The sequence below is a fragment of the Scleropages formosus genome, chromosome 9 (assembly GCF_900964775.1).
Source record: "Scleropages formosus chromosome 9, fSclFor1.1, whole genome shotgun sequence".
Classification (NCBI taxonomy): domain Eukaryota; kingdom Metazoa; phylum Chordata; class Actinopteri; order Osteoglossiformes; family Osteoglossidae; genus Scleropages; species Scleropages formosus.
In genome coordinates this window covers 4,559,269-4,574,090 of record NC_041814.1, presented here as the reverse complement: position 1 = coordinate 4,574,090, position 14,822 = coordinate 4,559,269, and the positions used below count along the sequence as shown (strand labels likewise).

At 40.1% G+C, this 14,822-nt stretch overlaps 1 protein-coding gene across 1 annotated transcript in view; it reads right to left on the bottom strand.

The window, feature by feature from the left end:
- fcho1 (FCH and mu domain containing endocytic adaptor 1) overlaps positions 1-14,822 on the bottom strand; it is a 64,146-nt gene that overhangs the window by 24,686 nt on the left and 24,638 nt on the right. Inside the window, exons 4-6 of the mRNA XM_018728157.2 lie at positions 11,523-11,614; positions 957-1,031; positions 389-530 (exon numbers count right to left, since the gene is read on the bottom strand). Of these exons, the coding sequence (XP_018583673.1) occupies positions 389-530; positions 957-1,031; positions 11,523-11,614 (309 nt within the window). The remainder of the gene's footprint in view (positions 1-388; positions 531-956; positions 1,032-11,522; positions 11,615-14,822) is intronic.

Below are 14,822 nucleotides of genomic sequence, written 5' to 3'. Positions count from 1 at the left end.
TCCAGAATGCCCAGGAGGGGTGGGCAACCACTGGCCTGTGACCCCAGAGGTTTTTTCTCCCTCAACCTTCAGTTGGGAGTTTTTGTTCCTTTCCTCAGTGGCCAGTAGGTATACTTATAGCTCTATAATAAGTTCTTCATTATGGTAGCCATTAGTTGACTGTCTTCTTTGTTTGTATCAATTTTTCTTCCTTTATGCCTATGTTAAAGCTCTCTGTATCACTGCATGAGAAGAGCGCACTATGAAAATAAAAATATAAATAAATAAATAAATAAATAAATAAATAAATAAATAATAGGTTGAACAGAGCTTTGTGGAGACACCAGCATGGACACATAGGAATCAGTGCACGATTTTGGATGATGAAACAAAACTGCAGAGTCCTGACCTTACGGTGGACTTTGACCTGCTCGTCCCCATACTTGTTGATGTCACGGATGAGGTCGTTCATCTTCCTCATCAGCTCCAGGTGGCACAGGGCCAGCTTGTCCGCAGACACACGAAAAAGATCCCACATAGGTGCAAAAGTCCTGCAAGAAGAGGTTAAATGGCTGTAAATTAATTTTAAATAATAAATAAATAAATAAAAGTACAAGGGAGCAGGGCAGCATTCACATGAACCACTGCTTCTTTCCTGTTCACAGATGAGCAATCACATCCATAGAGGCAGTGTCAGAGGATGACAAAAGAATGTTTAATATGAAAACCATGACTCCCAGACTCATGTAAGTATTACCAGTACTTTGGTACTCATGTACCAGAAAAAACAATACGTATCCTGTAAATAAACTCTACTGGTGTGGGCCTTACAACATTTGAATCTGTAACACATTTAAAGTTGGTTTCTTATTCCAGGGAGTAACTTTCACTTCCTATAGCTCCATTTGCCAATAAACAAAATTCAAAACAGCTGGAGGAGACATCAGTTAATAGTAGTACAGATGTCCTGCGCTCACCCTAGTGAACTTCCATTGCTTGCCATCTTGGCCAGTTTGCTCATGGATTTGGAATAGGTTTCCTCAATGGCTGCCCTTGGGGGAAAAAAAGAAAGACCAATTTCTGATTTCTAACAACCCAGAAAAACAAAAAAGCTACTTACAGGGAATGATCCCATCCTACTCAAACCCATACAACAGATGACAATAACCCTGTTAGCTAATGTGACATTAGTACCATGGTACAATTATATGGTATATATGTATAAACATTTTGGGGCCTATGAATAAACCAGGATTCCCTTTACTGTCAACTTCCCCATGACTTCAACTAAGACAATCATCATTTCAATGAATGCAGAAACTCCCCCCAGAGTATGACTTCTGAGCTATATTAACATTGGCATTACATTGAATCAGTACAGTACCTAGCATTCCTCACTCCTTTCACATTTCCCAGCAACAAAAAAAACAGACAAGTCTTCATTTGTTAAAGCAGAACAAAATCATTTCCATTTTATTCACCTTTATCTTTAAATTAGGGTTTCCATCTGGAACAGTGTACACACCCTAACCAGCCTCACAAAAACATATTTTTCATCCAATCAGGTGTGTGCTGCAAAATACAATATCCATTTTTATTCACAGGGTGTACTTTTCCACTGCTATTCCGCATTTGGTCTTGATCAGAGTCAATAGTTACTCTTAAGTATAAATATACACAAAGAAAGAAAATAATCAAACTAAATTTCAGGTATTGCTGCAAGTTTGGGGGGTGCGGTGGCGCAGTGGGTTGGACCACAGTCCTGCTGTCCGGTAGGTCTGGGGTTTGAGTCCCGCTTGGGGTACCTTGTGACGGACTGGCGTCCCGTCCTGGGTGTGTCCCCTCCCCCTCCGGCCTTATGCCCTGTGTTGCCGGGTAGGCTCCGGTTCCCCGTGACCCCATATGGGACAAGCGGCTCTGAAAATGTGTGTGTGTGTGTGTGTGTGTGTGCTGCAAGTTTACATAATATATTCTAAGTCTAACAAACTTTAATGGAAAAAAGACCAAAAGAGGGACTGAATTCATATGTGTGTATGTCAACTTACTGCCTACATATTCTACATAATATATATACTGTATATCTATATATATTAAAATATGTCTAAATTTTAAATAACAAAACAAGTGAATGCTCTTAGAAATCATTCGTTACTCATTTTTAGCTTGAATTATTAAGTCATCTGGAAGGACTGTGGTTATAATGGCGTTGTCAGACTTCACAATAGCACATGGAGGTTAGTGTGTACTCTGGTAGTCACTGCAACTCATTCCCACCCACAAGTATTCAAGGCATTGTTTATCACTAGACTAATATTTTACTCTTTCCACTTCTCAAAACTAAGGTAAATTAATGTATTTATTAGATATGTAGAGAAAAAGTTTAAATCGTTATAGGTTTTTCAGAATTTAGGAAAAAAGAGACACAAAACGGACTCTGCCAAGCAGAATTCAACATAATGTACGGTGTTGACTAAGTTTTGGGGGCAATCTGTTGTTTCTTCTTTGAGAAAGTACAAACTGGACTCCCATGTGACATGGATGTGTCACAGAGTCCTGTCAATGCGAATCTTACCTGGTGCTGCATCCTCACATGAGAGTGTGAATGATGACAGGGAGGAGTTGATGGACTAATGACAGCAAATATCAGTGGCAGTGATAAATCTTACTTAAATCTGATGGCCAGTTGCAGTTATTAAAAAACACCAGGCACTATCTGTTAATATCTTCCATGTAGCTGATTGACTGTTGAAAGAAATACTGAAATGTAATGCAACATATAATTAATTTTGTTGATTAGGTTAGTCCTCCTTACCAGACTAACAAGCACAGTTTTAACCAGGATTTATCATCAGGTTTTTGTTATTCAATTCATTATGTCTAATTTGTGGATAAGGTGCTTCTGAGAAGGGCAGCATGGTGGTGCAGTGGGTAATGCTGCTGCTTCAGAGCAACTGTACTGTTTCAGCATAGGTCCAAATCCAACTCAGTCTAGTTTTCTCCCACAGCCTCATAACACTGAGAATTTGCCCTAACATGAGCACTCTGTCATAAACAAATGCAGTCTTCTGAGGACAGTTTCTTAGCAACAAAGACAGCAATCACATGGAAAAATAAACACAGCTCTGGTCCAGAGTCACAACTCTGACTCATATCAAGGCTGAAATTGCATTTGGCTTAAGAAGGCATCTATTTTGCTCACTCATGTCACATTTTCATGTTCTCAAGTTCTAGAAGTTACAGAATCAGCATTTATTATGTATCATATTGTACAAACAAAATATAAAGAGTAGTTTTAAGATCACTGCCCAAAAGTATTTGTGTCTATGTTTGGTGGATTTATAGTCAATCCCCGGATTACGAACAAGTTCCATTCCTAAATCCGTCTTTAAGCCGGCTCTCCACATAAGTCCGAACAGTTAGGTATGGTGGGTATCTAACGTCAGTTTGTCAAATGTTTGTCTTGGTATATAGTATAAAGTATATAGCCTACCTTTCTATGCATAAAAAACATTAAAAAAACACATCCGGATACACTAAAACATCTTTAAAATAACAACACAATATGATTTATGATAAGACTAATGATGTTGATAAGACTAAAGAGATGATTGTCGACTTCAGGAGGACCCGAGTAGACCGCTCACCACTGCACATCAATGGAACAACTGTGGAGAGAGTCAAAAGCTCCAAGTTTTTTGGTGTGCACATGACGGAGGACCTCTCCTGGACTCTCAACACCACCTGCCTACCCTAGAAGGCCCAGCGCACCTCCACTTCCTATGGAGGCTGAAGAGAGCCAAACTCTCCCTTCCCATCCTCACCACTTTCTACAGAGGAACGATAGAGAGCATCTCACTGTGTGGTATGGGAGATACTAGCCTCCGACCGCAACACCCTACAGGGAATTGTGAGGACAGCTGAAAAGATCATCAGAGTCTCTCTGCCTACCATTGACACCTCATACAACAACTGCTGCATCCACAAAGCCACCAGTATTGCGGACAACCCCTCTCATGGACTCTTCAACCTCTTGCAATCTGGCAGAAGGTGCAGAAGCATCCGTGCCACCACCAACAAACTCTGCAACAGTTTCTTCCCTGAGGCAGTCAGATTACTCAACACCCTGTTGCCTCCCAATGCTCACCTGGCAAAGTCAAACAGTTAACCCAGCATGACTCCATACACTACAAACTGCGTACAGTTTACAGCCCATGTCCTGTGTATTTATTATCTTGCACTCGTCTCATACTGTTGTGTATTTGCACTTTATGCAGTTCTGCATACTGTTCTGTGTTGCACTATGGTCCCCGGAGAAACAACAACATTTCGCTCCACTGTATACAAGCAATATAGAGGAATGACAATAAAAACCATTTGAACTTGAAAATAATAACAAATGTAACTACAGTATTTATAATAGAGAGAGCGCGAAAGACAATGTGTGTGTGTGTGTGTGTGTGTGTGTGTGTGTGTGTGTGTGTATTTATAATAGAAAGAGAGAATGTGTGTGTGTAGGTATAAAAAACATTAAAGAAAATTTAATGTTCGCTTTTCCAATATTCGTTGGCATTTCACCTTTTTCTGATTGCTTATTATTTAGTTTCAGTTGTGATTGTTTTCCCTTTCTTTGATCCATCACCATCACTTGCATCAAATTTATGCTTTGGTGCCATGGTTACAAGGGTAAAAACAAAACAAAAAAAAGGCAAAATACATTAACACACACGAGACACTGTTAACAGTAACATGGTTCGTGTCATACTGAGCGCACAGGAGACTGAGGTAGGCGTGTGGACCAAACTGCGGGATCTTTATTGTCGGTACACAAGGGAGCAGGTGAGATTCGTGGTCAGGGACAGACATGGGTCAGGTGATGCACAAATGTAGGTCTTCAGAAGAATCTAATGTCATATTTGAGGAGGCGATGCAAGTGTCGGGCGCCGTGGATGTCAGGAGCGGAAACTAGGGATTGAGGAGAAAGAGGGACTTGGAAGGATGGGTAGGGTGTTGTGGGTTCACTCGAGAGCGCTAGAGAGATGGGTTTCTCAAATGAGATTCTGCAACCAGGGTGTGCAGGTGCAGCTTCTTTTTACTCCACTGCTCTGATTTTGGGCAGATGCGGACATCCAGGGCGAGGTCGTGGGCATGACAGTCTGACTGAAAAGAACAAAGTCTGTGTCTTACCTCGGATTCACGTGTCCACGAACAAACCACTGACGCGCAATGCACGTTGCAAAGTAGCACCTGTTTGTTATTATGAACCACTGCATATAACTTTTTACAATATATAATATAATTTTTAATATAATAGACTTTATGGGGGGGTGGTTCATAACTACGAGTTGTATGTAAGTCGGACATTCATAACCCGGGGACTGCCTGTATACAGAACATTCGTAAAGAGTGGATTGAAAAAAATAATGGAAATACTAGCATTAAAGTATTAAAACAGCATATGAATGTCAATAAACGAATTGATCTAAAAAGTAAAAAATAAAAAAGTAGTACGCAACCTTTTGGTAACAGACTACTGTCAATCTCATAACTATAATGAAAGAATAACATGCATTTTAAAAGAATGTTAGTGGCTGTGATTGAAAAGGTCCCCATGCATTTGATACAAAAGCACACTTGCTATTTTATGCTCAGGGGACATGCTCTCTGGCAGGCCTGGGGCTCAAGTCCTGCTTGGGGTGCCTTGCAACGGACTGGGGTCCTGTCTTGAATGTGTCCCCTCCCCCTCCAGCCTTATACCCTGTGTTGTTGGGTTAGGCTCCGGTTCGCTGCAACCCCACTCGGGACAAGCAGTTTCAGCCAGTGTGCGTGTGTATGTGTGTGTATTTTATGCACTGTTTTATTCTGTCTGTTGCCATTTGTATGGGTTTCCTCTGGGTCCCCCAATTTCCTTCCACAGTTCAAAGTTTCAAGTGGATTAGTAAATGAAAGGCTAACAAAGTGTGACTGTGCAAGTGATTCTAATTGTGTGTTTTCCCTGCCATGGATGGAGTGGTGCCCCATTCATGATGCATACTACCGACCACTGCGACTCTTCTAAAGAAGCCATAATCGACAGCAAGTGAGTATGTCAGCTTTTTAAAACTACAGTGCAGATGTTTCCCCATTATTTTAAAATAGGTGCACTCAATAATTTCTAGTTTAATTTCTTTAATCAGATGTCAGTTTGAATTTTTATATGAAGTTACAGAACAAAATCCTTCTCTTTCAGTACATCTAGTAATTTCATCACACCATGGTATGGTAACAGAAATACACAAAAATGACAAACACAAGAAGAGAAACAATGCAAAATTCCATAACAGAACTAAAACAATAGCTCAGATGTCTTTTGTTACAGAAAATGAGACGGAGCCTTAATACCTTTGGGTCATATACAAAATACTGACAAAGAGCATGTTATAATTAGTGAAAAAATACAAAAAAAGTTTTTTTTTTGTTCAAAACTACTGCCAACTGATTGCATACAATCTTTCAGTGTTAGATAACTGCAGCGGAGCTATCCTCCCTCACATCTCCCCCACTTCACACTCCACCTACTTGCCTTCATCTGGTGCTACACCAGAGCTGACGGCAGAAAACCGCCTTTACACAAATGATTCCAAAGACAGAATAAATTCAAAACTGCTGAACTACTGAAACACCAATTTTAATGTCACTAGAAACTGTCTATAGCTAGTGCATTCATATAAAGAAGTAATCCTGAGTAAGTTTTCACCACCATCAGGGTCTGCTTCCATACCACATCGACATACTGGCACATTCTTAGCCAAAAGATACTCATCTTCCATCTGCACACATTCTTCCAGGCTTTCCTTACACACAAAAATATTAACTGGAAGAATTTTGGAAGTTAGTACCAGTTTCTAAACATGTGCATCTCGTTACTGCTAACAAATAGTAACTTGGAGGATTCTGAAATACTTCATGCGTTTATACTGTCTACTCACATACTACCACTGATTAAGTGAAATGTACAGCACTCTGATCAATTTTTACATGTGTTCTTATCTGGCGTACATTTACCCTAATTACACAATGGACAATACATTTCTTCCAAAAATTTGGCTTCCTAAAAAACATTTGGTGATTATGACAGAGAGCTTCAAGCTGAGCACAAATATAGTTTTAGATTGATTGTATCACACAGAACTTTGAAGAAACATGAAATTAACTTTGATTGTATTTAGCATGTATAGTTACAGTGCAGTGAAAAAGTATTTGCCCCCTCCCTGATTTTTTTTTTATTTTTTTGCATATTTGTCACAGTTAAATGATTGAGATCATCAAACAAATTTTAATATTACACAAAGATAACCCGAGTAAATACAAAATGCAGTTTTTAAATGATTTCATTTATTAAGGGAAAAAAGCTGTCCAAACCTACCTGGCCCCATGTGAAAAAGTAATTCCACCCCCCTGTTAAATAATGAATGAACTGTGATTAACCACATTTCTTGGAAAGCTGTGTTAAATTTCACTTGCCACACCCAGGCCTGATTACTGCCAGACCTGTTGAATCAAGAAATCACTTAAACAGAACCTGTCTGACAAAGTGAAGCACATCTCAAAAAGCAATACATTATGCAGCGATCTAAAGAAATTCAAGAACAGATGAGAAACAAAGCAATTGACATGTATTAGTCTAGAAAGGGTTACAAAGCCATTTCTAAGGCTTTGGGACTCCAGCGAACCATGGTGAGAGCCATTATCCACAAATGGAGAAAACTTGGAACAGTGGTGAACTGCCCCAGGAGTGGCCGGCCTACCAAAATTACTCCAAGAGCGCAACGACGACTCATCCGGGAGCTCATAAAAGAACCCAGAACAACATCTAAAGAACTACAGGCCTCACTTGCCTCAGTTAAGGTCAGTGTTCATGATTCAACAATAAGAAAGAAACTGGGCAAAATGGCATCCACAGGAGAGTTCCAAGGCAAAAGCCACTGACCAAAAAGAACACAAAGGTTCGTTTCACATTTACCAAAAAACATCTTGATTATCCCCAAGACTTTTAGGCAAATATTCTGTGGACTGATGAGACAAAAGTTGAAACTTTTGGAAGGTGTGCGTCCCGTTACATTTGGCATAAAACTAACACAGCATTTCATAAAAAGAACATTATACCAACAGTCAAACATGGTGGTGGTAGTGTGATGCTCTGGGGCTGTTTTGCAGCTTCAGGACCTGGACGACTTGCCATAATTGATGGAACCATGAATTCTGCACTCTACCAGAAAATCCTGAAGGAGAATGTCCAGCCATCAGGTCGTGACCTCAAGCTCAAGCGCACTTGGGTTATGCAGCAGGACAATGATCCGAAACACACCAGCAAGTCCACCTCTGACTGGCTCAAAAAAACAATAAAATTAAGGTTTTGGAGTGTCCTAGTCAAAGTCTGGACTTAAATCGAGGTAGGTTTGGACAGCTTTTCTCCCTTAATAAATGAGATCATCATTTAAAAACTGCATTTTGTATTTACTCGGGTTATCTTTGTGTAATATTAAAATTTGTTTGATGATGTCAATCATTTAACTGTGACAAATATGCAAAAAAAAAAAAATATATAAAATCAGGACGGGGGCAAATACTTTTTCACAGCACTGCAGATAATGATGCTGACACATTGTATTAGTTCAACTGAGCTAAAAATGTTTTGATCCTAATTTTCGTTTGTACTCAAAATATAATGCTTCTCGTTTCAATGTCCAACAATAGTCAGCCAGCATGGATGGATTCCAGTTGCCCTGATACCTCTTTCTATTGTTGCAATATCCTGGTGAAACCTCTCTTTCTCTATATTCATTGCTCAAAGCTCCAAGATTAACAGAGAAGAAGTCCAAGTGTGAATGCAGAAAATGAATCTTCAGCGAAATGTTGCACTTCATGGTTTGTATGCCTGAAGAATGCAAAAATATCTTTGTTGAGTCGACAAGTGGTTTACGTGGCACACTATACTGCCCTGGAACCAAACAATTACGGAGCTCTGAGTTCATTTTAACATAATGAGACTCTTTAGCACAGCTGTCCCATTTGCAAATGAAACAGTGTTTGGTATATCGAAGCTGCATTCCTAGTAGCAGCACCACTACTTTTAAATCACCACAGAGATTCCAGTTGCAGTTGTACCGTATGTGTTTAAACCGTAAGCATTTGGTTTGGTTATTTCATTTAATTAATAAATCTATCATTCACATGGTTGTTTTTCTTCCATGGAGGATGATAGATCATGAGCTGAAGGCTTTCACAATTCACATGTAAAAATTGGAAAACATAAGCAAAATTACAATGTTCATGATGTATTTCTCAAAGTATGCACGTGTGCTAACTATTATGTGACAAAATTCAAATTCAAATTTCGAACTTTGTACGTTTTGGGCAGATCCAAAATCCGTTGAATTTTATGAATGCTTTTTCAGCTGAGACGAATTTGATGTGGGAAAGAGTAATCGAAGCAACACAGCTCATTATGCCTTATTTTACAGTATAATCACTACTCAATAATCTGCACATATATTCGCATATTGATTATGTAGTGAAATGCATTCGGCCTACTTTGAAAGACTTTGCATACCATATCATTGTGGTCTTTGGTGTAACGTAAGCGAGTGTTTAAGAGGAAATACTCATACTGACATAAATGAATGCCTATGTTCTTACAAATATTTAATTTGAGCTTATACCAATGTTTTCATGAATTGCTGAAAAGGAAAATTACTTCAGCGTATAAAGTTGAAACCAAATAAATACTTCTTTTGAACTTTTAAGGTGCATGCAGATTAGTAAAAATGATACTTTCCATTTTAATTTTAAAAACTGCATCCGCAAAGATGTATTAAATCAGCATTTGTTGGATGCGGCTTTTGATCAGCTCCATCACATCCCAAGAAAAAATCCAAAGCAGATGTCATTAAAGGTGGCAGCTGGTAACATGGTGGTTAGAGGTATTGCCTCTGGATCTGAAGGCTGCAGTACCCTTGAGCAAAGCACTGACCCTAAATTGCTCCAGTAAAATTACCCAGCTGTCTAAGTGGGTAAATAATTGTAACCTTAACAGTGTAAGTTGTTTTGGACAAGAAAATCAGCTAAATGGATAAATGTAAAGCAAAAAAAAAAACAGGAATTTTTCCACAAAAAAAATGCATGTAATCCACTCTACAAAAATGTATTCACAGAAAATTAAATATACATAGGGTTTGCAGAAATGCCAGAACTACACTCTGCAAATAGTAAATGAAACCATGAACCTTTGCAGGCTACAAAAGGCAGGCAATTCCACTTGAAATCTGATTTGGAATGGGACTGAGACTGGTGCCCTGCAGTACATGTACCTGCAGTGCCTTGGTTGGAGATAACAGGCATTCCAAGTCAATCCCTTCGTGCTGGAATAGGGATCCATTTGCAGGTACACCTATACACTGTACAATTTGTCTCTTTGTGGCTTAACTTCCTGCACCAGTGTGGGCTAAAATGCAACAACAGTTGGGAGTTTGGGAGGGTGGGAAATGTGACATGAAAAAGAAAAAATGATGCCCAAATATTACTTCTACTACTACTACTTCTATTACTACAGACCACTATGAAAATATGTGTCATGCCGGTGTGTAGGCAGGAACAGATCAGACACAGGTGCAGAGCTCAGGTTCCGGGTTTTAATGTATCCGGGGTCAGGCAGAAGCGGACTCAAGGAACAGGTGAAAGGTCAGGCGATGGATGAACATCATACCAGGGGAAACACAACCTCGTCATCGGGGAAACAGGCACAGGTCAGGAAATCCGAAAACAATCGCAAAGCAAGGGAACACCCTCTCAGTGAAGGACGGTGGTTGCTCCTTGCAGAGGTTCCGCGATAGGGGAGCTTCCGGGGCAGCCTTTTATTTGGCGAGTAGCCTATGTAGCGCCTGGTGTCGCTGCCGGACTCGCCAATGGGGGCGTGACAATATGACCTAAGTTGCAGGACCCCTGTTTTTAGTATAATTTTTTCCATATATGGTTTGCAATCAGATTTTATGCATTTCAAAATACCAGCAAAACACATTTAGGTGTTCTATAGGAAACAATTTATTCAATACTCAACATAAAGGCAAAAAGAAAGGCTACAAAAAAGAAATACTCCCTCAGCGTAGAAGACTTTTCCACTATACAAACCCTTGGTTAAACAATGATTCTTTTTTCCATTAAAACTGAAATACATATCTGCAAAAGAACTTTGCTCAATAGCAATTTTTACATTGTGTCTTTGCACTGAAATACAAATTCCAGGTTTTGCTCACTTGTTGTGCCTCAGTCTATAATGTCTGGTCTACAACAAATGGTATTAAATCACAAACTAAACTGCATGACAAGGATGTAGAGAACAAGCAGTCATTAAGGTATACCTGCAAACAGCAGGCTTCCCTTCAACTGACATCATTCAGATCCCATTAGCACCCAAAGCCTGTCCTTTCAGACCTCCACCTTCAGCCACTTCTCCCACACAGAGTCTGTCACTACAAGCAACATTGCATCTCCCTTCTGCACCTCCTCACCTCTCCCGAACAAACTCTGCCAGCTCCTTGGTGGCCAGCTGTCCATGCTTCATGTTGTGGTACAGCACATCGAAGCCGGCATTCTTCTCACCCTGGAACACAGCAGAAGACATTTTTTTTTTCCCCTTTTGCCCTCAAGAATAATAAGCTCTACAGAGAGCCAGTTGCATGAAGACTGAGGCAATTTGCAGTTTATGAATTCACTTATGCTTCTATGTGGCAGTTATGAATTAGATGGAATGATGAATCCAGATCTCTCCAGGTCCCATGTAGGGTCCTCCACTCACTTGTCACAAAGGAATATATATACTATTTGTGCAGAATTCACAGTTCAGTGAAAGCAGATTCTTTGTTGAAACTTACTGAAATAAATGGAATTGGAATATATAAGTTTCACATATCTCTGAGATACAGTATGAAACATTCAATCATTAACCAAAGCCAACACATTTTCCATCATTTACTGTTGATCTTCATTCTGTTTTGCACAACTCTGATGATTCTCAGCAGGGGGCGCAGTGGTGCAGTGGGTTGGACCGGGTCCTGTTCTCCGGTGGGTCTGGGGTTCAAGTCCCGCTTGGGGTGCCTTGCGACAGGCTGGCATCCTGTCCTGTGTGTGTCCCCTCCCCCTCCAGCCTTATGCCCTGTGTTGCCAGGTTAGGCTCTGGCTCCCTGCAGTTCTGAAAATGTGTGTGTGATGATTCTCAATGACCTTTGTAATGAAAGATCGTGGGAGCTTCCAAAAAATAGATTTGTTTAGTGTTCATTTGTTCGGATATAATAAAAAGGTGACAGAATAAGACAAGTCTCCCCTTAAATTACCCCTCTCACGAGCACCTAAATACATCTCTTAAATAATTCCCAAAGCACCTACTGATTTCTAGAGAATTCTCATGAAAATAAAGCCAGTTGGGCTCTTAGAAACTGAGAATATTAGGCTTTCATGTGCAGGAACACTCAAAGGCCGTGTTTCCTCAAAAAAACTTGTGGCAACTTTACCGGCAGGAGGCCTAATGTAGCACCACGCAGCAGCAATGCTGCATGAGCACCTACAGCTTCCTCTGTGACTTAGTGCATATCCTCTTTTGCATAAATAGTGTCACATGACATTTCTGTAGTTAACAGAAAGTGAACAAATATTTGGCGAAAGATGCCCAACTCTGTTCTGGTCCCTTTGACTGAAAAGCCTGCAGCACCAAACATGGCACCATAGCCAGGTGACCAACAGCAGAGGAGGCAACAATTGACAGCATGGTTGAACGGCACTTCCAAGTAGCACTGAGGTACCGAAACCAAAACAAAGTATTGTGGGTAAACAGCAATGTGTGGGTGTAGAGTTAGAGCTTGTGAAATTTTAGACTGTTTTTTCCTCCCCCCTGCACATAAGCTGAGACAAGAATGAGGAACAAAAGATGCCATATCTCATGAGTTGATTACAGCTGAGCCCAAAATAAAAGGCTTTACTTAAAGCAGCTGCCTCTTGAGATTTTCTTGGTTTGGACGAGAGCAGAGAGAGGGAGGGCAATGGCTGCTCTTGAGAGCTAAAAATGCAGCGACAGAGTGAGGCAGGTTGTTTTTCCAGGTAATGGAGCAATGCCAGAAAAGACCCAAAATTAAGCTGCAAGAACGAGCCAGGGCTACACAAAGACACCTGAAACACAGTAACAGGCCCTCGGTGGGAAACTTCAACACTAGAGCTATATTCCAGTTTGGGTGTCAAAATGAACATCAAATGCTTGGGGATGTTAAACACAGAGTTGGACTTTAAGTACAGCTATAGAGATGGGCATAGAAACTATTTAAAGTTTTCAGTGTGCCCCCCTCTCATATTTATCCTGGCCATTTTCTTACATTCTTTGCTCCTACATATGTGTAGCCTCCCGCTACCTTTGTTCACATGTTGTTTTGCTGTGTGTTTGGTTGGTTAAATTATTATTTGTATGTAATAGTTTTTGTATTAATATGGAGAGGGTTATAGTTTTGTAAGATGTTGGAATGTTTTTTTGTGTGTGTAGTTCTAAACTTTTAGGTTCTATTTTTTCCCTGTTGTTTATTGCGTAGCCAAGTGTCAATTTGTTCTTAGCCAATCAGTGCTACTCGGAGAGGTGATTCTAACTTTCGGGGGGGGGGGGGGGGTTCCAGAAGGGAGACAGAGGAGAAAAAAAAAATCGGAGAGTCACGAAGTGCTAGTTGAGAGTACACATAATTTGTTAAAACTATCGTTGTTCATCAAGTTAAAAGATGGGAGGTGTTATAATCTTGCTTTTCTTGCTGTATGCCTGTGTTAAGCGCTCTGTGTCACTACGTGAGAAGAGCGCTCTATAAAAAATAAAAATAATAATAATAATAATAATTAGTGTGTTACTCTGGAAAAAAAGGAGAGTGAGCCGTGTTTGGTGTCTTCACTTGGAAATTTTACTAAACTACGTAAGCAACAGAACCATGTGGTACTGTGATTAGTTACCTACCACCCATACTAGCTTGGAGGAGAAGAAATTACAGGTGTGTCTGAAAGACACATTGCACACAGTTTTCTTAGGTGCGACCCAAGCTCTTGCAGTAGAGGTGCCCGAGACTCGCCACAGCATGCCAGAGGACCCAAGCACACCAACGTTATGGTACCATAAACTGAGTTACAAAAACTCTGGGTATTACGTTATTTTCTTTGAGGTTACCAGAACATGTTAAAGGTGTGAACCACCTGGTTCAGTATTAAATACTTATTTTGTTTTTGTATTTAATACTTGTGGTGTAATATTTATTCATGTTTGTTTGCAATGTGTTCTCTGGGAAAGGAAAATTAGAAATAAGGGCTATGGTTGCTAAGTGTGATGCATGAGAGTTCTAATCTCACAAGAACAGTATAGCTGTACAATACGCTAACTGGGCCTCTCAGCACCCTAGTCAGAGTCATACACCTCAGATTCATAAGCTATGGTAGATGCATCCCAAGTTTACATTTACATAGACCCCACCAATTCACCCCCCATGCAAAGGAATTCTCAGAAGTACAGAGGTATGCCATGATAATTCCAAGAAAAAAATAACTGAATTGAGTTGGGGGGGGGCTACATACGTTAAGTATTAACTGAAATCATACTATCAACACACCAGAGTGTAACACACAGATACACAGCCCTACACTAGTTTATCAGCACTTTCAAAATGAGAAATAGTACAGAAATGCCACTGCTTGTTCTTTGTATGCTGCTGTAGCCTCGTTAAAGCTATGGGATCAATACAATTTATAATCTATCCAACCATCTATGTAGATTCACATGACTAAGTTTTATGCCAGTC